The sequence below is a fragment of the Rutidosis leptorrhynchoides genome, chromosome 7, assembly GCF_046630445.1.
Source record: "Rutidosis leptorrhynchoides isolate AG116_Rl617_1_P2 chromosome 7, CSIRO_AGI_Rlap_v1, whole genome shotgun sequence".
NCBI classification, from domain to species: domain Eukaryota; kingdom Viridiplantae; phylum Streptophyta; class Magnoliopsida; order Asterales; family Asteraceae; genus Rutidosis; species Rutidosis leptorrhynchoides.
In genome coordinates, this window is record NC_092339.1 from 69784645 (window position 1) to 69807917 (window position 23273).

The 23273-nt window shown below is 34.0% G+C and overlaps 3 protein-coding genes and 1 long non-coding RNA gene across 4 annotated transcripts in view; all 4 read right to left on the reverse strand.

The window, feature by feature from the left end:
* The window catches only part of LOC139859326 (protein argonaute PNH1-like), a 54136-nt gene extending 33586 nt beyond the window's left edge, over positions 1-20550 (reverse strand). Inside the window, exons 1-5 of the mRNA XM_071848120.1 lie at positions 20461-20550; positions 20233-20412; positions 20077-20148; positions 19881-20000; positions 19507-19787 (exon numbers count right to left, since the gene is read on the reverse strand). Coding sequence (XP_071704221.1) covers positions 19551-19787; positions 19881-20000; positions 20077-20148; positions 20233-20412; positions 20461-20550 — 699 coding nt within the window. The 3' untranslated portion in view covers positions 19507-19550. The remainder of the gene's footprint in view (positions 1-19506; positions 19788-19880; positions 20001-20076; positions 20149-20232; positions 20413-20460) is intronic.
* Positions 16723-18363, reverse strand: LOC139859324 (protein argonaute MEL1-like). Its single transcript, XM_071848118.1, has 8 exons — positions 18251-18363; positions 18139-18160; positions 17637-17704; positions 17445-17481; positions 17208-17345; positions 17048-17121; positions 16868-16960; positions 16723-16777 (listed from the first exon to the last, which is right to left on the reverse strand). Exons 1-8 carry the CDS (start codon positions 18361-18363, stop codon positions 16723-16725), a joined length of 600 nt encoding a protein of 199 aa, XP_071704219.1.
* On the reverse strand, positions 17044-19550 carry LOC139859325 (protein argonaute MEL1-like). The gene is made up of 11 exons (XM_071848119.1): positions 19528-19550; positions 19298-19410; positions 19129-19203; positions 18858-19036; positions 18643-18765; positions 18005-18375; positions 17782-17912; positions 17637-17704; positions 17419-17481; positions 17225-17345; positions 17044-17121 (listed from the first exon to the last, which is right to left on the reverse strand). Exons 1-5 carry the CDS (start codon positions 19548-19550, stop codon positions 18676-18678), a joined length of 480 nt encoding a protein of 159 aa, XP_071704220.1. The 3' UTR covers positions 17044-17121; positions 17225-17345; positions 17419-17481; positions 17637-17704; positions 17782-17912; positions 18005-18375; positions 18643-18675.
* Positions 20551-20688: 138 nt separating the features above from the next.
* On the reverse strand, positions 20689-23063 carry LOC139858852 (uncharacterized). The gene is made up of 3 exons (XR_011763099.1): positions 22641-23063; positions 21788-21913; positions 20689-20755 (listed from the first exon to the last, which is right to left on the reverse strand). It is a non-coding gene; the product is annotated as an uncharacterized lncRNA (long non-coding RNA).
* Between the last annotated feature and the right edge of the window lie 210 nt (positions 23064-23273).

The window sequence follows — 23273 nt, forward strand, 5'->3', positions numbered from 1 at the left end:
TAGTCAACCCATTTTTCCACCATTCATTCATTCCATCATCTCCCTCATCTCTTTTCTCTCCATCTCAAGAACACACACATAAACCCATTCCATTCATTCATCATCTAAATTCAATCTTGGAAGCTCACAACAAATCCGACTACATATTCTTGATCCTCTCATCATTCTCTACGATTTGATACTAACCACACCGATTTTGGGTAACTTTCTAAAAACTCTAGATTTCCATAAATTCGTGTTTTTGACTTGAAATTGTGTTAGTTAGTGTCTATGGCTCGTGTCTAGCATGAATATATGATTTACTTGCTCGATTTGTTGTTTTGAGTAACTAGTTTGAACATTTGAAATGGGTTTGCTTAATCTTGCATTTTGGAAGATTAAATGTTGTTTGATTGTTAAAGTTCATGTTTTAATTGTGTTACTAGTATCACTAGCTTCGTTTTGATGCGTAGGTTGATTAAGAAAACTTCAAACACATGATTATTGATTTTTGTGAATTTTGGTTAGGGTTGATAGACTTTGAAATGAACTTTTGATGCGTTGAATGCTTGTTAATGTTGCTAGTAAGTGTTTAGATGCAATGTATGCTTAATTACCTTCGAAACGGCATATCGTATGTGTAAATTGGATTCCCGAATCATAAAATACGTTTTACGAACTTGAAACTTTGAAAATAACCCTATAATGATCACTTGACAAGATTTCGGTTTTTGAAATTGATGTTTTTGTTTGGTGAAAAGTAGTTAGTTGTACTACTCGTCAAAAGAGCTTTCAAACGATATAAGATACGCGTTCTAAGTGTTTACGGTTTGCGTTTTGTGCTAAATTGAATTTTGGATCAAGACTTGAACTTTTGAAACTGACCAGGCACCAGGCCACGCCCATTGTCGCGGCGCGGCCACCATATGTCGCGGCGCGACATTTGCCTTGTTCAGGGGCTGACCAACTTTGCACTTTTTCGTTTAATTCCGACTATGCTACGCACCTCCGATTAACATGTAACTTGGCCAACATGCTCATATATGACTTCTAAGCTTAGAAAAATAGTTTGGGACCCGACCCGAACGTGTTGACTTTCGTTGACTTTGACCGACCAAAGTTTGACTTTTTGTCAAACTTAACCAAATGATTATGCAACCTTCCTAACTTGTTTCTGTACTTGTATCTTGCATGAAACTTGACAATTTGATTCACATGCTACATAATCGAGTCGTAACGAGCCATAGGACTAATTGAACACATTTCACCCGACCTTGTGTCGTAACCGGTTAATTGATACAACTTACTTGTTTAGGTCAAGGCTAAGCAACAATCATGCACACGTTTACTTTGTGAAGTACTTTTATACTCATGCACTCGAGGTGAGATCATAGTCCCATCTTTCAACAACTTTTATACTTCTAAATTATGGGATGAGAAACATATACAGTTTTATACTACATACTTTTATACTTTGAACACAAGTACAAGGAAACAAACATTCCACAGCGAGTTAGAACAAAAATCCTCAATTCGATTATCATTAGTTACACTTGCAGGGTGTAAGCGAGAACTTATATTGTATGGCCATACGGGTTTGACAAACCCTCATTACGGACGGTTCGCTACCGTCTACGGATGAAATATATTTTCGAGAAACAGTGTATGTTCTAACACTATTGTGTTGGGGTTCTATGGAAGGAAACGTTAAGTCTTGATAATTGGGTGCTCGCGAACAATACTTTTGGAATGCAAACGATTTTGATAATCAACTATGGGAATACTAAATCTTGTGGTTCAAAAACAACGTTTACAAATACACCTATGATTTCACCAACGTTTTTCGTTGACAGTTTTCTATATGTTTCTCAGGTTCATACTCGGCTACTTGATACATGCTTCCGCACACTTTGATTTCTTGCTTGAGGTCAAGCATACATGCATACGCTAGTGATAGCATCTTTGGATTCAAACATGTTGTTTACATACTTACGCTATTTATAGCAACTGTGTTTTTAAACTAATTATGTCGCAAGTTATTTCATTTATACTTTATGACTTTTGTAAACTTAGACTTGTTGTCGAACGGTTTTGTAAACTAAACTTGCAAGTCTTGTACCTTTCAAATGAGTGCGGCATAATTTTGGTCAAACGAGTCTCATATAGGGACTACGACCACGCAACGGGACCTAAGTTAACGGCGCCGTCAATAACGGTTTTGGTCGGGTCGTTACACAAATCGTATCATTGCCATTTGCAGTCTTAGGCAATTTTGTAATAAAGTCCATAGCTATACCATCCCACTTCCACTGTGGAATATCGGGTTGAGTTAGAAGACCAGAAGGCTTTTGGTGCTCGGCTTTGACTTTCGAACAAGTAAGACACTTACTCACATAAGTAGCAATGTCGCCTTTCATGTTGGGCCACCAGTAGAACTCTTTCATATCATGATACATTTTACTAGAACCGGGTTGAATAGAATACCTAGTCTTATGTGCTTCATCCAAGACTAGTTCACGGAGATTACCATAACGAGGAACCCAAATTCGATTACCAAAGTATCTTGTACCATTGGACTTAACTTGCAGTTGGTTTTCGAAATTTATAGGTCCTTCTCCTTCGATAAGTGTTGGTTTAATAGCTTCAAGTTGAGCTTCGCAGATTCGTGATATGAGATTTGATTTGATTTTTAGATTCAGAGCACGAACACGCTTAACATCATCTTTTCGACTAAGGGCATCGGCAACTACATTCGCCTTGCCAGGATGATATTTCAGTTCACAGTAATAATCGTTTAAAGTCTCAAGCCATCGACTTTGTCTCATATTCAACCGTTTCTGATCAAAGATATGTCTAAGACTTTTATGGTTAGTGTACACGGTAAAATAGGTACCATAGAGATAATGTCTCCATATCTTTAATGCAAATACCACGACACCTAACTCAAGGTCGTGTGTGGTATAGTTCTCCTCGTGTTTCTTCAACTGTCTAGATGCGTAGGCAATAACCTTTTCACGTTGCATTAAAACACAACCAAAGCCTTGCTTCGAAGCATCGCAGTAAACAACAAAGTCATCTGAACCTTCGGGTAAAGATAGAATCGGGGCTGTGGTCAATTTCTCTTTCAAAATCTTGAAAGCAGATTCCTGTTCTTCAGACCACTCAAATTTCTTCCCTTTGTGAGTTAACTTGGTGAGAGGCTTTGCAAGAAGAGAAAAATCTTTAATAAATCTTCGGTAGTAACCGGCAAGTCCCAAAAATTGGCGAATGTGCTTCACCGTCTTTGGCACTTCCCAATTCTGAACGGCGGTGATTTTATCGGGATCGACATGTATTCCGTTACTATCTACAACATGTCCAAGGAATTGTATAGTTCTAAGCCAAAACTCACACTTAGAAAATTTTGCGTAGAGTTGTTCTTTTCTTAAGAGTTCAAGAATCAATCGTAAATGTTGTTCATGTTCTTTCTCGCTTTTAGAATAGATCAATATGTCGTCGATGAAAACAATAACGAATTTATCAAGGTAAGGCTTGCAAACATGGTTCATAAGATCCATAAATACGGCTGAAGCATTGGTTAAATCGAAAGGCATAACACAGAATTTGTAATGTCCGTATCGGGTGCGGAATGCAGTCTTAGGAATGTCGGATTCCTTGACTCTGAGCTGGTGATAACCGGATCTTAAATCAATCTTAGAATAAACGCTTGACCCTTGAAGTTGGTCGAATAGATCATCAATGCGAGGTAACGGGTAACGATTCTTTATGGTAAGCTTGTTGAGCTCTCGGTAATCAATACACATTCTCAATGTACCATCCTTCTTTTTGACAAATAAGATAGGAGCTCCCCACGGGGACGAACTTGGACGAATAAAACCTAGATCCAAAAGTTCTTGGAGTTGGTTAAAAAGTTCCTTCATTTCGGAAGGTGCTAAACGATACGGTGCTTTAGGAATGGGTGCAGCACCTGGAGATAAATCGATTTGAAACTCAACTTGATGAGGCGGTGGAAGACCAGGGAGATCTTCGAGAAACACATCGGGAAAATCTTTAACAACCGGGACATTTTCAATACGCGTTTCTTCGAATTCGATCATTTTAACGTGAGCTAGTATGGCGGAGTAACCTTTCACAAGGTACTTACGGGCTTTAAGACATGAGATGATATTAAGATTGGAACAACTCCATTTGCCTTGGATAATAAGAGTTTCTCCACTTCCTAACGGAATTTGAACGGTCTTATCGAAACACATGATGGCTGCTCTCAATGGACCTAACCAATCCATTCCAACCACTACATCGAAACTACCTAGCTCGACCGGCAAAAGGTCTATCTTGAATTCCTTATCGGCTAGAATTAGGTTGCAGTTTTTATATATTTTATCAACTTTCATTAACTTCCCATTAGCCACTTCTACTAATCGTCTGGTTTGTAGGGTTTGGGGCTTTTCAGTAAAAAGGGTGCAAAACTCATTTGACACATAACTCTTATCGGCTCCCGTATCAAATAAAATAGTGGCATAACAATTATTGATGAGGTACGTACCGGTAATGACCTCATCCTCATCACTGGCTTCTGCAGCAGTAATCACAAAAGCACGACCTTTGGCAGTAGCATTTGCTCCAGTAGCTGGAGTATCTTTCTTCTTTGGACAATTCGGGCTAATATGCCCCTTTTCACCACAAGTATAGCATGTTGGAGGAGCTCTAGCCGGAACAATGGCTCTATTCTGAGGTAGGGTTCTACAAGTCTTTGCAGCATGGCCTATCTTCTTACATATTGTACACACAGCAGTGCACTTTCCCGGATGATGCCTTTCACATTTAGAACAAAACGGACTAGTACCCTGATAACCGGGTCTCGTACCATTTCCCGGTTTCTTGTTAACATTTTGAGCTGAACCCTGAGATGGTTCAAATTTCCTCGTATTGTCACCGTTTTTAACTTCGACTTGTTTATTAACCGAAACTCTCCTACATTTAGCCATCATTAAACTCTGTGCCATGTGGATCACAGCATCCACAGTAACCTTCTCGGCAGAAATCACATTCCCTTGAACATCCTCTGGTAGACCCTCGATATACCGCTCTATCCTGCGGGCTTCAGTTGGGAACATTTCGGGACATAAGGTAGAAAGCTCCAAAAAACGATTGGTATAGCTTTCGATATCGGTTCCTTTAACTCTGAGTTCCCAGTACTCAGCCTCGAGCTTTTGGACTTGACTTCTTGGGCAAAACTTAGTGATCATCATGCCTTTGAGTTCATCCCATGGGGTAGCATTAGCATTATCTATTCCCACAGATTTGGCATGAGCAGTCCACCATGTCATAGCATTGCCAGTGAGTGAACTTGTGGAAAACTTCACTCCATCATTATCTCCGCAGTTACAGATACGGAAGATTGATTCTAGCTTTTCAAACCATCGGACCAGTTCTACAGCTTCTTCTTTTCCACTAAAAGTGGGTGGGTTACAGTTCTTAAAATCTTTATAGGAGCAAGTTTTAGAAGGAACATTATGATTGTTATTGTTATTGCCTTGGGCGGCCGCTAGCAACAATTGAAATTGTTCAGTAGAAAGAGTGACATTTGGTATAAGATTGTTGTTGTTGTTGTTGTTGCCACGAGTTGAGTGAGCCATTGATCTTCAATACATAAATACATTATTAGTTGAAGAATCAAGGTGTTATAAGTTTACAGTCATGATTTATAACGTTTGCACAACACACATAGGTGAATAAGACAATATGCTTAAATAAACACTTAACATTATTGGAAACGAGGCATTATATAAGCCTTTATTACACGAGTTTGGAATGGAAAAAGTTTAGGCATAAGCCTTTACATAGATGGGTAAATGGAAAATAGGAAAACAAAAGATAGGTTTTAGTTCTTCTTTTTCTCGTTCTCAGCTTCCTTCATAAATTTCTCTATCTTTTCATTTTTCTCCTTTTGTTTCTCGTGGAGGTATTCAAAATTATCGTAGAGGTTAGTGATGCGGCTGTTGACAAAGTTGTTGTTGAAATCCTTGATAGCCAGTTGATGATTGATTCGGTTTTTCTCTATTTTCATCTTAGACTCAACTAGTTCTTGGAGGTAGGCAAGAGATTGCTTTCCCCAACGGGTATTCCGTTCTTCCTCAGTCTTCACTTTCATTACTGTCTCCATCACTTTGTCCATGTTATTTTTTACAAGTTTTTCTAGTGTTTCAGTTTGAGAGTCGAAGGACTCTTTGATGATTTCTTTCAAGATTTTGTTTTCATCTTCTAGGTTGTTTAGACGCACTTCTATTCGAGCAACATGACGTCTACTAAACTCCCTATTCTTCTCACAACTACTCTGAAGGTTGAGGATATCAGACTTCACCCTTACGTGTTCCATGTTATTACAAAATAATGGATCGGCTTCTCTAGTGGCGGCGGGTTCTGGTTGTTTTCTCTTTCGAGATGAGTTTTCAGATGATTCTTTAATAGGCTCTTCTTCAGGCTCATAACCTGAGAAGTCACTATCGTAGTTAGGGAGGTCTTGAAGAGCATTCCGTTTGGGAGTATTCATCGGTTGATGAGAGTCAGCAGTATTGGCATGATGTTTTCCTTTGCTTTCATTTCTCGGGGTTGTATAATATTCGGGAGACCCACGGGAGTTGTAACGAGTGTTCGGGCTATAGTTCATTGGTGGTGAAGGAGGACTATAAAGTGGGCTTTGAACTGATTTTTCGGTAGAAGATCCTTCAGTATCTTTCTCAGCTGGTTTGAAAAGAGTCATTTTGTTTATTTGATGATAGCTTGACATTCTAACATTAAGATAGAGATTTTGATTAGATTTTTAAGCTAGGATTGTAAAGAATGAGAGGTAGGGTTGAACTATTTGCTTTAACATTCTAAGGTAATCCTAAGTGATTTAAAGTCTAAGGCAGGAAAGGTTATAGTTTCCTAGATCGCTAAGGTACCCTAGCTAACAAGTAAGGCACACATAAAATGCAATCGTGGTTCTCTATAACAGCCTGGTTATGCTCTGATACCAATCTGTCACACCCCCAGTTAGGGCCTGGGCGAAATGTGATTCAATATCATAATACATACCAACATATTATAAAATGAGAACAATAACTATATGAATAAAACCAAATTGTATTTGAATAAACGCAGCGGAAGAATTAATAATCTCGTTACAAGAATTATAAATTGTTCAAATGCAAAAAAGTAAATATGCGATAAGTCTTGATCCAATCCAAGTAAGTCATCACATAAGCAGTAGATATAGAGGTCCTGATCATTCAGTACCTGAGACAAACATGCTAAAAGTCTCAACCAAAAAGGTTGAGTGAAATTCATAGGTTTAACAAATATGTTTGACCGTTTGTTTTTAGACCACAAGATTTGTTATAAAAGTAGATCACGCAGATCCAAAAGTAGTACTGATTCGTGATATTTTAGACTAAACGTTTGTTTTGTTGCCCCTATGATAAGTTGGCAGTACCTTATCACCATGTTTAAATCATTATTAAGTAATACAAAGACATCGCGGTCAAATGTATCGGGGACGTTACTCCCGATAGGCCTACCCCCAATAATTAAGAATGCCTTATCCTGAAAGCAATTAAAAAATATCACTGTGGGGTCTTAGTAGCATAAGCTAGTCATAGTACAGTTTAGGTTCGTACTTGTATCTAAGTTGTTTAAAGTATAAAAGCAGCATGTGTCTCACCCCAGTAAGTATAAAAAGTGCTATAGCAATAAGAGTGGGGCTATGAAAGTCACCTTAGTAATTCGATGAGATAAAGTAATCCTTAAAGAGGAAGTATGGATGATCGAAGCACGGAATAAGTCAACCTAAGAATAAGTTGAGAATAGTTTAGATGTTTTGCCCGTATTATGATAAGTGTAAGTATTTTCTTTTATAGTAAGTTTAAAGAAGGTTTATCGTTTTGGAAAGGCTTTTCATACTAGACAAGCTTCCAATCTAACACTTTCAATTTAAAATGGCCTTTTCAGGTCATAGGTTTCTGAGCCACAGGATCCTTGAACTCGGTAATCCAAACTCTCCGCCTAGACTTTCGAGCGTCCATCCACTCGAGAAAGATCAAGATCTATACCCATCTAATATACCGTTCCAATACGTTTTTAGGTGCGTATAGGAATACAACACTTTAAATACTTTATACAATAAGTATTTACTTAAGTTCGATTGTATTATCGTTATTAAGATTGTTTGGTTTTTAAATCCTAATAATAAGTAGGATATATTTAAGTAGGTAAACAAGTGTTATACATAGAAATTGTATTTTATGAATGGGTATGTATTAATATCAAGTTAATATGTATATATATATATATATATATATATATATATATATATATATATATATATATATATATATATATATATATATATATATATATATATATATATATATATATCTTATATGTTAAAATATGTATAGTTTAATTTTAAGTTTTATATCAATATAAGTACCAATAATTATCTAAAAATGCTAACAAGTGTTTTATTGATTTCATAACAGTAAGTGACATGTATAAAACATTATAAAAATTTTCTATACATAAATATTAAGTTTTATGTATTAAATATTAATTTTTTTTAAAGCTAAAATACAAATAAATAGATAAACAAGTTTACCAACACATTTTATATTTTTATTAGGTTCTACTGACCAAAATAAACTTAGGAAAAATTTATAAATTTTTGTTATGGTGTAAAAGTATTTATTTCTAATTTCTTTTTCGGTTCAAGATAAATCAAAGTTTATAAAGTAATAATTATTATATCAACTCAATTAATTCATCTAAAATTTTTGTATGCCTAATATAGTGTATTAAGCTTAGAAAAATTATTTTTACATTTATATTAATAGTTTAACTATTTAATTCAACTTTTGTATTGTTTTTAGTTTAAATTCGGAATTAAATAGAAATATATAATTATTAATTCTAAAAATAATTTTTATAACTTTCTTATTAGTTCCTAAGTAATTTCCATTGATTATTGTAGTCATAAACATGTTATATCATTAAATTCTATTTTTCTTTTTAAAACAGATTTTCCGGTACTGTAGCAAAAGTAGAAGAAAATACAAATTAATTATTTAAAATGACAAATAAATCAAACATAAATTTTTATAATTACTTTTATGACCTAAGTAACAAGCAAAAATTATAAAACATAATATATAAAATTGTTTACTATTTATTTCTTCATTATCTATATCTACCGAATATAAAAAAGTCAGTTTTTGATTTTTAATAAATATAAATTCGAATGTATAATTCATAAAAATAATTTTTATAGTCATTAGGATACTTAATACTAATTATCATATATTTACATTATTTATTATAATTAATTTCGTATTTATTTGGTATTTAACATAAAACTAGCACAAAAATATGATAAAAACTAAATAAAAACTATAAAAATAATATAGAGAACTTACAAAAATAATTTTTGCAGAGGTTTGAGAGTATGATCTTCAAGTGAGAATAAATTTTTGAGGTGTAAAGGATTTTGAAAGAAATGGCTAGTATTTATAGGTGAAAACTTGGTATAAAAAAAATGTATAAAAGAAATAAAAAGAAAAATAAAAGAAAAATAAAAATATTAATAATTGTATCAGCCCATAATTTGTATTAAATAAAGAAAAGTGTTTTTATAAAGCTAGATCTAGATCTAGAATAAAATTAAAAAAATAAAAAGCAAAAAGTATTAAATTTTTTTTTGTTTACTATTCAGCGCTACAGTAACTTTTTATATATATATATATATATATACATATATATATATATATTTTTTTTTACAATGACTATAACCTTCATTTTTATAAAAGATATCATTGTATAGATTAGTTTTTGTAAGTGGTAACATATTTACATAAACTTTACATCTTATAAATATGTATATACTTTTTAGTTATATATAAATATATATGTATATATAACTTTGTCAAGTATAAAGTTTATAAATTTAACTAATAAACTTATGTTACTTGATATGAATTTATATGTTGTAAACTTATTTATTTTAAGTATACATTATATAAATTACTTGATAAGTTTAGGTTTCGTTATATAATATAAACTTATAGATGTACTTTGTTGAATAATATTTATCCGTTTAACGTTTGTTAGTTTCGTATATATATATATAACGACCATTCATTAATACTTAATCTTTTTTTTTTTTCTCGGGCATTTTAAATTATACGGAAGAAAATATAGATGAAAAAATGAGGGTCGTTATAAAAGCACTTTTGCAATTACGATTTTTTGAAGACATATTGTTAAGCACATTTGAAAGTTGGGGCATTTTGACCAATTTCTCAATGATAATTGGCATGAAATTGTAATATGTTAGATGTACTTAATTTTATGATATGTGAAACACGATTTTTTAGAACGACTTTTATACGTTTTATATGTTATATATAAACATTGATTTATAAAGTTTAACAAATATAATAATGGATAACGTTTATTCAACTTACTAATAGAATTAAGATATTTCAAAAATTGTTATCTAATTTCTTTTAAGCAACAGAATTGAATAAGATTGAAACAAACATGGACCTATAAGAGATTAGAGACAATTCATCAGGTTTTGTAACCAAATCTTTTATATATTATCTTGATCGGAACCCCACTCAATGAAACCATGGCAACCTTGAATAATGTTAGTGTTCCATAGAGACTGATGTTGCCAAGGTAGTGACTGATACGATCATAAAACCTAAGTGCGGGGAGGATAACGGATTCATGAGTTCAATGTGGATGGATTGTTGTTCAACGGAAGGGTTGTCGCTCAACGGATTGAAAGTAGGTTGAATCAGCCCCCATAACTGGTTCCATACCTTTGTCATCCAAACAAAGGATAACAGGGGATTCGGTCCCTCCTTATACATGAGCATGATTTCATAGCATAGTGGTCTCCTTTTACGTTGGTCTTGTAGTTAAGAGCAAATGCAGGTCGTCCAGTCTCTTTGATGTTATTTACCTCTTTTGTAAACCTATCTAGTTATGAACGTGTAAGTTTTAGAACGAGAAACAAATGATAAGACTGCGGATATTGGTAACACTAACATGGATTGATAGAGTAGATTTCTAAGGTAATGACTCTAACAAGGAAAGTTTTTGAGAAGCCGAGTTGTAGTGAAGAATGTTGCGTGTGACACAGAAATATAATGAGTATTTTAGTATGAGTTAAAAAGAAACCAAAATATAAAACACCCAATCATAGTGAATATACCAATTTTTATAAAGACAACCCGAAGACCAATAACTTCACATAATATATTGACAAAATTTCATTCCTCGTCCCTGAACTTAACATCGACTTTGACTCCCGGTCCTTTTTCTTTTTTTGTGCAATCCGAGTCCCCAAACTATGAAAAGGGTACAGCCCTCGTCCCCCCGTTTACTTTCTGTCAAAACCTACCGTTACCCCTTATCACGTGCATGTCATGTGAGGGCATTTTTGTCATTGTTTTTTCTTCTTCTATCATAAAAACTCCCAAAACTTCACCTCACTCTTTATTCCTCGTCCCCAAATTAGGGTTCCATCTTTCCAAAAAGCTACCGTTCCATCTTTCTAAAAAGCGAGCATGCAGGTCGTCAACAAACACATCAAATAACGATGGTTTATTGTAATTGTGGTATACTTGCAGCTCAACGAACGTCAACAACACGAAAGAATCCAGATAGGCGTTTCTTCAGATGTCGAAATCAGGTTCTTCTTTTTGACTAATTTTATTTTAATTTTAGTTCTGATTTTGATGTCGAATCCAGAAATGAGGTTTGATTAAATGCTTTGTAATCTGTTATATTTGCAGTTTTCAGATTGTGGTTTCTTTTGTTGGATTGATCCACCTATTAGGGCTGACGCTATCGGGGATGAGCCACAACAAGATTTGCTTCAATTGGAAAAGCAAAAAACAAGAAGACTAAAGTGGATTATTTTTCTTCATTGGGTTGGAATTATATTGTACTTTATTGTATTTTAAGTTGTCAATGGTGTTGTTTGGGATTGTAAAATGTTGGTAATGTATGCTGAAGTACTGTATGTGCCAATGTTGTGTTTTAACATCAATAAAAATCAATGTTTTGATTCTTTCTCATTGTGTTTGCAAAATAACATCAATTAGCAAGAGAAATAACATCTAATTTAGCTAATGACAAGTACCACATAACAAGTACCAATTTACCAAAAGACAAGTACTAATTAAAGCAATTCATTGTTCGTTACAAAAGTACCAAATTACCAAAAGACAATACACTAGATTGTTCATTACACTAACACCAAATACCAAATAACATTGTTCTAAAGACAAGTAACACAAACCAAAAGACAATAAACAGAATCACATTCAAGGACCACCATTTCCAATTTTTGCTTTCTTCTTGCTACCTTTACCACTTGATTGATTGTTGGCACCAAACTATAATAAAATGCAACTGTAAATGGTACCAAACTATAAATTTAAAGGAAGTAAAGACCAATTTTACCTGTAAAATGACTTCTTGCCCATTGTGCAGGTTGTATTTTAGAAAGATACAGATGTGCAGGTTCACTAAAATCTTTAAACTCAGCCATTCTCCTTTCAAACTGAGGTACAGTGGTGGCACTTGCACAAGCTCACAAATGATTCTTATATGCAACCCTACTCCAATACTTCTTCATATTCTGTTGAATGTGCCTCAAACAGAATCTATGTTCAGCCACAGGAAAAACTTTACCAACAGCAGCTATTAGTCCCTGTAACCACAGTATAACCATAGTATAGAAATTAGACATTAAAAACTAAGTAATATATGACATAAATTAGACATGGTATTAATGTTACCTTCTGCCTATCACTTATGAAAGTGAAATTGGACATCTCAGTCAAATCCAAGTCTCTAGCCAATAATTCAAGAAACCACAACCATGAACTGTAGCATTCTGATTCCACAATTGCATAAGCAAGAGGGTATATTCCATTATTGGAGTCAAGACCAACAACTGTTAACATAAAACCACTAGCTGGTTCTTTCATAAAAGCTCCATTCAAACCAAGAAGATCTCTTCCAATAGCATTAAAACCTCTTTTCAATGGACCCAAGCATATGTAAATCCTTTTGAACACTCTTGTCATTGATGATGGTGTATCACAATCTTCTACCTCAAGCTTAACAGTGCTACCAGGGTTAGACCTTCTCATTTCAAGTATATAATCTCTTAGTTCTCCATATTGATCAATGTAGCTTCCCTTTATCAATTGTCTGGCTTTTTGAAGTGCCCTAAAAGCTTTATGTGGATGTATTTTGACCTCCAAATCCTTCTCTAATTGGGCTTTCACTGCTTTCACTGGGATTTCTGGGTTTGTTTGTAAATGATTAACCAACTGTTTAGAAAGTAATTTTGATGTACATTGCCTAATTATTCTTGATTCAAAACAATCATGCCGATCTCTGTATGTTTTAACCACCCATGTATCTGCATTAGGTTCCTTGGACACATGTAAAACCCAGTCACATTCAATGTGCTTTGCCCTATGATGTGATTTTTTATTCTTATCTTTATTGGGTGTAGTGGGTGTATTTGTCTTTTTCCATTTATTTCCCACCTTTAATTTGGTCCCACTAGTCTCACCTACCTCCACATCTTTTGAAGTTTGACCAGACTCTTTCCAAACAACACCCTCACACCTTGCCCTCACTCTAATCTTGTCATTTTTCACTATTACCAGATTCCTTCTACTCTCAACTGCATGCAAATTTATTGCTTCTGTAACCTCTGCCTTAGTTCCAATCTCTTGACCATGAATGAACCTAATAGTACCAACTCCAATTGGTCTTTCCTGCTCTTGTGCCTTCAATTGTTTAATTTTTTTTTTTCCTCATAAAAGCAGGGTCATCCTCATCACCAATATCACTATCAAATTGATCAATACCAAAAACTTCATTATCAACATAGTCATCCTTTTGTGCTTCAGTAGGTTGTTTGGTTGAATTTCCCATGTATTCATCAATATCAATATTGTTTACAAATTCTCTCATGTCAACAAACTCATCAAATATATCATTCTCTTCATCTACAATAAACTCAGCATCATCTTCATCATCATCATTATCACTTTCAATTAATGCCTCAGGCTGATCATCTTCAACACCTTCTTCACTAACTACTGGAGCTTCACTAGAAAGGACCACTGGTTCATCATCTTCAACATTATTAGCTTCATCCCTAATTACTGAAACTTCACATGCAGGGACCAATGGAACTTCACTAACTACTGGAACTTCACTAGATAGCACCAGTGGTTCATCATCTTCAACATTATTAGCTTCATCCATTACTACTGGAACTTCACATGCAGGGACCAATGGAACTTCACTAACTACTGGAACTTCACTAGATAGGACCAATGGTTCATCATCTTCACCAATTACTTCAGCTCCTTCTACAACTAGTTTCTTAGCAACTTTGCTTTTTTTACCTTTTGGTTTTTTCTTAACTGTTATTTCCTCTTCCTCAACTATCTCCTTTAGCACAAATTTACTTCTACCAGCTGGACTAACAAACTCAGGCACAATCACCTTTGGGTTGAGTTTATGTTCTGTGTAAACAGACATTTCCACAACCCTATTCTTCTTCCTACTTTCTTTGACATATTTAAGCATATTTCTAACATCATCATCTGAACCTAATGGTTCTAAACCAAAATCAAGGTCACTACCAGGCCTAAGAAAGTGATATACTATCACCTTGAAACCATCATATCCCAAGTCCTGAATGAGATGGTCAAGCTCATGTATTGAAAACATATCCATGTCAATAAAATCAATGTAACTTACTTTCCCATTCACATATTCCCTTCCTGGAGCATCAGTAAACTCTCCACCATGATGAATCTTTAGTGTAAACAGTAAATCATCACACCCTGTTACGAATAAAACACAAAATAAAATGTAAAAAATTAGGGTTTAAAATGATATCGAGTGTGAAATTACAGAACAAAAAATGCAATTAAGATACACAGACACTCACCGTAAATAAATCCAAGATCGTAATCAGGATCTATAGGTCGAATTGTGTAATCCATCGAATACGAGCCTCAGGATCGTTAAAGAAGAACTTGACCTAATTTGGGGACGAGGAATAAAGAGTGAGGTGAAGTTTTGGGGGTTTTTATGATAGAAGAAGAAAAAACAATGACAAAAATGCCCTCACATGACATGCACGTGATAAGGGGTAACGGTAGGTTTTGACAGAAAGTAGACGGGGGGACGAGGGTTGTACCCTTTTCATAGTTTGGGGACTCGGATTGCACAAAAAAAAGAAAAAGGACCGGGAGTCAAAGTCGATGTTAAGTTCAGGGACGAGGAATGAAATTTTGTCTAATATATTCTTCCCTACAAACCATCAAGTGTGTCTTCTTCCCTACAATCTTGACGGTCACGAACATCGTCACCCCCTTGAGACCCAATAACGCAAACATCGATCTCGATTTCACAAAAAACACCAACCCTTTGAACCCCGATGCTACCATTACCATTCAACGCTTTGGACACGAGCTCATATTGAACTCTATAAAGAGGGTGACCCGCTAACACGATGCGATTTGTAATAGCAGTAAGATCGGGAGGGAACTCCACCAAGTCAAACTCATTGACCCACACATTGCAAACCGGAGCGTTGGGGTGTTTATCAAACATGGTTAATGTTATAGTTCCATACTTAAAGAGCAAGATGATTTATGAGACTCGATCCGTATGTGATTTCATACTCGCAACTTCGCAAGGTGCTTCTCGCCTTTCGCGCGGTCGATTTCTAAAGTATGTTAAGATAATATTGTTATATTTAGAATAAAAAACTTGGTTATTTGAGATGTATATTAATATAAATATGATTATGATTAACTATGCTTCCAAACCTCGATAGTTATAATTCACGGACAATTGAGTTTCGATCTTTTATATGTATATAGGTGTTTGAAATATCACTAAAGGCATGAAGTATACTTGCAGTATAATGCTCATTGTACAAATCAACCATGTTTGATAATTAAAAAAAAAAAAAAAAAAATGAAAAAAAGAACCGATCATGGTGGTAATATATATATATATATATATATATATATATATATATATATATATATACTGGTAACTACTGTAAGTGCTAATTTAAATAAATATCAATTTGGTACTTAATATAGATTTCCGTTTTGCAACAGGGCTTCTTGGAATCTTGGACCATCACAAAGACTTCACTCAATCACTTGTCTAAGTGTTAAAAATTTCTCTGCGTTCGATACTAAACGGGTATGCCATTTAATATTCTAGTACATACATTATATGTTTGTAAAAGGTAGACTTGTGGACACGATTGGTAGGTTCAATTCATTTTTCACATTTTGAATTTAAGTTCTGTTGGCAGGAAACTGATACTATGCTTCTTTGAGAAGAATTGACAAGCTTTCTTGGAATTAATGTGTTAGAAAAAGGAGTTTTACGTCTACGATGAAGTTTCAAGTTTTCTTCCGGCCTATCGCTTTATTACTTAGCTCGTTTAAGATTTCATATGTTCTCGACTTATAATATATTTAACATTGTTACACTTTAGCTTAACGAACATTTGTATTTATATTTGAGATCCTTGATGAAACAACTCATTTATATGATATTCTACTTTATATTATATACAATCTGCTGATTCAATGCATCATTGGAAGTTCACACACTTCCGTAGTGTTCTCATGCGTCACCTTCACTCCGGAATATCGAGACAGACCATGTGCACCTAGCATATCTGAAACAGAAACAAATATTACAGATTTTAATGTACAAAACCAACAAGAAAAAAGTGATAAGATAAATATTAACGGTTGTAAGGAAGTACGTGTAGGTCAAACTGTTGGTAAGCAGCATCTGCAATGCATCAGCACTAAACTTGTTTTCATCATATAGAACATGAACATGGTAAGGTGTTGGCCTGAGATTTGCACAAAAATCCAATCAGGAAACTGTATGACAGAAAACAAGACAACCATTAATGTTACGTTACATCAATATTCTTTACCTGGATTCGGGCGTGACTGCAGGGGTAGAAATCGAATTTTGTCGGGTGACAAATTCTAGTATCCACAACAGTCCCTGGAAACATTTAATAGAAACCGTACAGAAAATAAGTGCATAATAGTTATTTTAATCTTTTCTATGATGCAATTGTATTACCACACACCAGGAAGGATATTACCACTTCTAGTAGTTCTTGGATAATCTACATGGTCATTGGGAAACAAACGAGTGTGGTGCCCTTTTGGCACAACTATGAAAGTAACACGCGGCATATAATCCTCCTCAATTGATGCATAGGCCTGTATCAACAAAACACCTTTTTAAATTTTAACATACAAAAACGGCAACCAATAATTCATAAAAGTTATTTACCTTTCAGATTTTATCCATTCGTGCACCAAAACGTCATTAAACTCGCCCTCACTAACCCCATCTCTATGAACAAATAGTTTAGGTTATCATATAATATAGTTTAATATAATATACAAAAACCGTCACTGCAAACATCTTTGATGTGTACCAAATATTATTTCCTCATCATACTCTTTTGAATCACAACTTTCACGTAAAGATCCTCAATGATTTTTTACCTGTGGGTCTGCAAAGAAACCAGTGCTCGATACTTGGTACAATTTGGCCAATCCATAGCAGCAACTACCTATAATAGTATTTAATTAAACTTAGTTAGTACATAATAATTAGTTTAAGTGACTATATAAGATATGGTGATCTTACAGCTGCTATGCTATAGAAGGACCGCGATCCTCCTCAGGTTGAGGATGGGATACAAATGCACTAAAAATTATAGTAGGGCATTCTGATATCATGGGCAAGAGCGTCGACAAAACTGTATTTGTACCACCTACCTATAATAAACTCATCAATAGAGAATCAGAGAACATGTTTTTATAAACATATAAGATTTTACATTTGAGTTGTAAGTAGGTTAATAGCATACCTTCACATTTACTTTCAATGCAAAGTTTTAAACATACTGCTCATTCATTTTCTTAACGTGTTTCGGTTGGCAGCATTGAGAAACGATCCCTAACTCATGCCATAGGACCCACTCATTTTTGTAAGACAACAAACAGTATTTGGTGGGACCGTCCTCCTGCATTAGCAAAAGATCGATTGTGAATATCAATTAACACATTCTTAGTGTTGTCAGGAGATTCAGTTGAGTTGGAATATCAATTAACACATTCTTAGTGTTGTCAGGAGATTCAGTTGAGTTGGAATCAAGGGCAATGATTTCTTACAGTGAGGCTGCAAAGAAACTAGTGCTCGATACTTGGTACAACTTGGCCAATCCATAGCAGCAACTATCTATAATAGTATTTAATTAAACTTAGGGCTTGTTTACTTTCCACTTAATCATCTATTTCTGTACAGCTCTTAATTCAGAAAGTAAATTGATGTTTCTTTATCACTTAATATGCCACTTAATCTGAATTTTGGTCTAAGTGGCAAACAGAGACAAACTAAAAAAAAAAAAAAAAAAAGGTAAACAACCCCTTGGTGAGTACATAATAATTAGTTTAAATGATCATAAATGACTATAAGATATAATGATCATTAGAAAAAGAAACTTACAAGTGCTACAGAAGGACCGCAATCCTCCCGAAGTTAAGGATGAGATACATTGCACCAAAAATTATAATAGGGCATTCTAATATCATGGGAAGGGCGTTGGCAAAAAGTATTTGAACTACCTACCTATAATAAATTCATCAATAGATAATCAGAGAACATGTTCTTATAAACATATAAGATTTTACAATTGAGTTGTAAGTAGGTTAGTAGCATACCTTCACAATTACTTTCAATGCAAGTTTTTTAAAATGCTGCTCATTCATCTTCTTAACATGTTTCGGATGGCAGCATTGAGAAACGATCCCTAACTCAGTTTCACAAACCTTTTTAATGATGCCATAAGACCCACTCATTTCTGATAAAACAACAAACAGTATTTGGTGGGACCGTCCTCCTGCATTAACAAAAGATCGATGGTGAATATCAATTAACGCATTCTTAGTGTTGTCAGGAGATTAAGTTTGAGTTGAAATCAAGGGCAATGACTTCTTGCTTGTAGGGCTGCAAAGAAACCAGTGCTCGCAACTTGGTTCAACTTGGCCAATCCATAGAAGCAACTACCTATAATTGTATTTAATTAAACTTAGTGAGTACATAATAATTAGTTTAAAATGGCTATGTAAGATATGGTGATCATAAAGAAAAAGAAACTTACAGCTGCTACAGAATCCTCCCCATGTTGAGCATGGGATACATGTGCACCAAATATGATTGTTGAGCAATCTGATATCACGGGCAAGCGCTCTGACCAAATTGTGTTGGTCCCGCCTACTTATAATAATCTCATCAATACATGATCAGAAAACATGTCAATTTATAAACATAAGATTTTACATTTGATCCGTAAGTAGGTTAGTAGCATACCTTCACACTGACTTTCAATGCAAGGTTTCTAAGTTACTGATCATTCATCTGCATAACGCGTTTTGTTGGCGGCATTGTGAAACAATTCCTAATTCAGTTTCACAGACCCTCTTAATCAAGCCATAGCACTCACTCATGTCTGCTAGAATAACAAATAGTAGTTGGAGGGATTTTTCTTGTCCTGACTTAGAAATAGAAAGACGGTGAATATGAGTTAACGCATTCCTAATGTTGTTAGGAGTTTCAGTTACGATTGGAAACAATGGTTCCTGAGTAAAAGTCTACAAAATGAAAATTAAAGTAAAAAAGTAATCAATTAGCTGTTTTGATTTATAAAGATGAGAAAGAGAAGTTGAAGATATATAATTTATTACCATTCCTTTGGCTCCACGCATCAATATGATCCCTACACAGAAACAGTCAACAACATCTATACTAAGACCGGAGAAATTTACTACGGCCCAATAGTTCACTTTGCCGCCATTGAACATTTCCTAGTTCATTTGAAAAAAAAAATTATTTTAAAGTTTAGAAATCAGTCTATAATGAAAGCAAAAGCGAGAACGTTACCAAGTCGTTCATATTCCATTCACCCACATCTGGAAGAATTTCTAATTCAATGCCTCTTTGGCGATACTTGAGCTGAACCAATGGAACATTTTGAATGTCACAAATAAAGATAAAAAGATACAATAAAAATATAAACACAAGGAAAAAAAAAGTTACATATGGAGGTGGAAGGACTCGCGCTTTGATTTCAGTAAGATTCTCCACAACATGCAATCCGAATTCTTGTAAAAGGTAATCAGCATTAAAGTTATTCCCTCTATAAGCACCTTTAACCACCAAATTTAAAAAAAAAACGATAATTGCTGAAAGAGGTGAAAAGATATTGAAATAACGATACTAAACATTTACAGAAGATAACACAGGCAAAATTGTTAAATTTCATACGAGTGTATCTTTCTCGAGATCTTTCGGAGGTATACAAGTAGCCTTGAGCATTTTGGTAACCTTTTTAATCATGCCATAGCACCCACTCATTTCTGGTAAAACAACAAACAGTATTTGGTGGGACCGTCCTGCATTAGCAAAAGATCAATTGTGAATATCAATCAACACATTCTTAGTATTGTTAGGAGATTTAGTTTGAGTTGGATTCAAGGACAATGATATCTTGCTTGTGGGGCTGCGAAGAAACCAATGCTCGATACTTGGTTCAACTTTGCCAACCCATAGTAGCACCTACCTATAATAGTATTTAATTAAACTTAGTAAGTACATAACAATTAGTTTAAAATGACAATACAAGATGAAAACAAAACGATGCAAATAAACTCTAATTAAAACATTACTCATGATAAATGTTATTATTTTAGGGTTTCGTGTTTAGTAAACCCTAAACTCTAAACCGTTCGTGTGAAAAATTCAATCTAAACCCTAATTTTTAAACTTTAAACCCTAATTTCTAACCCCTTAAAAAAAACTCAGAAGCAAAACATTCATTGCAATGAATGTTATCATTTATTTCTTCGAGCGTTTTCCCGCCAAAATAATAACATTTATCACAAATTGTCTGTTTTAAATATTCATATTTTCATGTGATCTTAATGTTTGAAAAAAAAATTCAAAAAAAGGAAAAAAATTACTTCCCCCAAAAAAGTGCTTCCCTATTGATTAAAACACTATATATATATATATGTATATATATATATATATGTATATATATATATATATGTATATATATATATATATATATATATATATATATAGTGTGGTAGGATCAAGAGGGAAGTAACCACTCGGGGGAAGCAAAATTTCTTTTTTTTTTCGTTTTTTGAAAAAACTTTGTTCACGAACATTATAGAATGGATGAAAATAGGAACATTTAGAAAAGACACTTCGTGATGAATGTTATTATTTTGGCGGGAAAACCTTCGGCCGAGTTCTTCCCGAGTCGCGAGTTTTACAACCTTGATTATATATATATATATATATATATATATATATATATATATATATATATATATATATATATATATATATATATAGTGCTTCCCCGCTTCCCCCCGATTGATTACTTCCCATTGATCCTGCCCCTATATATATATATATATATATATATATATATATATATATATATATATATATATATATATATATATAAAATCTATACGTGACAAGAATTAATGAAATGAGCAATCTTCAACTCGAGTAAAAATGTTAAAACATAATGAAATAAATATAAGAGCAATTTAAGAAGGTATGTTATGTTACTTACCTTTTATAAAGCTCAGGAACACATCATGTTATGTTGATAGCTCTTGTGATCCGATGATGTTGAATTAAACACCATTGAAGATTTGCTATATGAATCTTAGTGTACCTCATCTTTAACTGGACAAATCTGCAGTAGACAAAGAATAAGAAAGGATAATTTTGTAAGAGTATGTACCGAATGTAAAACTAGATCGCTACAAGTAACTAAAATAAATTTACATTTACATGGTCTAAAACTAGGAAAGTTGAAACTAACATTAATTTATAAACACGAAATGCAGATTTCAAGAGATTATTGTATTTTATACGGATTCCTAAGGAGTATATATGAAAAAACAAAAGTTGAGACGAAGTAAATAGATGTTACAGTTTGGTGGTAGGTGTTTGAAAAACTATTTTTTTGTATGAAACCGAACCACCTCGGTCCAAAAGATTTCCCAAAAAATGTTTTAAGTATTGCTAATCTACCATATCAAACCAACAAGTGGGTTTCGATTTTTTATTTCATTTTTTATATTTTTTTTTCTTTAACAGCTTATCAATTCTTTTTCTGTTGCATCTATCCCAACATTATTCAATATTACTCCTTATCTCTTTCATAAATGGGTAGCAACAACAGATATTACTCCTATCTCATAACTATCCAAAACATAGTCGAACATTGTGTCTAAATAGTTGTAACTTGCGCATAAAAAGTTGTACATTGTGCTTAAAAAGTTGTTCAATGTGCTTAAAGGAAGGTAAATTGGCCAGATCTGATATTTAGTGGTGTGTCGGTGGTAATTTTTGCCCGAAAACAGATAATAACCGGCCGCCGCCACCGGTTTGAAAAGAAAAAGAATAGAAAAGGTGGCCAATAAGGACCCAGATCTGTTTGATATACAGCTACCACTTCCGTTTTCTTTTAACTCAAGAGCGACAGATCTGTGGTGGGAGTATTAAGTATAGATCCGGAGCGATGGAATACCCGTCGGAAAATTTTGAAAGTAACTACAAAAACTAGAAAAGTTGCCGGAAAACACGAAATCCGGTCCTAGGTGGCGCGTGATTTCTCCGTTGTCGGAAAATTTTGTTGCAAAAAGGATCGTACAATAGTTTCACGTTAGAAGTGAAGCTGAGAAGATAGATTAGATGTACTTTATGGAAAAAGCTTTGGGTTGGATTTTGGGTTAAGAAGATGAAGTTCAGAGAGAAATAAAAGACAAGGAAGATAAACTAATGAATGGCAGGTGCAATATACAGAGAGGTCCGGCTATACACACCGAGATTCATATATATCCATCCGATACACTCGTTTAGTTTAGTGAATGAAAATTTTTATTTTTATTTCTAAACTAAACAAATATGGATTAAGAAATGAACATGAATTAATTTTTTTATTCATTGAAATATCCATTAACACTCAAAATACATATATAAATACAAAAATATAGACATATTAGTGAAATAACCCGTGAAATTACGGGTTTGTTTAAATAAAACAGTTT

Bases quoted from the DNA above. Each gene is read 5' to 3' on its own strand.
- LOC139859324 (XM_071848118.1), bottom strand. From the start codon at position 18,363: ATGGATTGGCCAAGTTGTACCAAGTATCGAGCACTAGTTTCTTTGCAG. The intron at 17,705-18,138 runs GTTTGTTGTCTT...ATACTATTATAG, and splicing joins GGACGGTCCCACCAAATACT to GTAGTTGCTGCTATGGATTG. The intron at 17,346-17,444 runs GTGCACGAATGG...TTGTTGATACAG, and splicing joins GCGAGTTTAATGACGTTTTG to GCCTATGCATCAATTGAGGA.
- LOC139859325 (XM_071848119.1), bottom strand. From the start codon at position 19,550: ATGATCAGTAACTTAGAAACCTT. The intron at 19,037-19,128 runs GTCATTGCCCTT...TTGTTAATGCAG, and splicing joins TGCAGCCCTACAAGCAAGAA to GAGGACGGTCCCACCAAATA. The intron at 18,766-18,857 runs GTATGCTACTAA...AATTTATTATAG, and splicing joins CATTGAAAGTAATTGTGAAG to GTAGGTAGTTCAAATACTTT.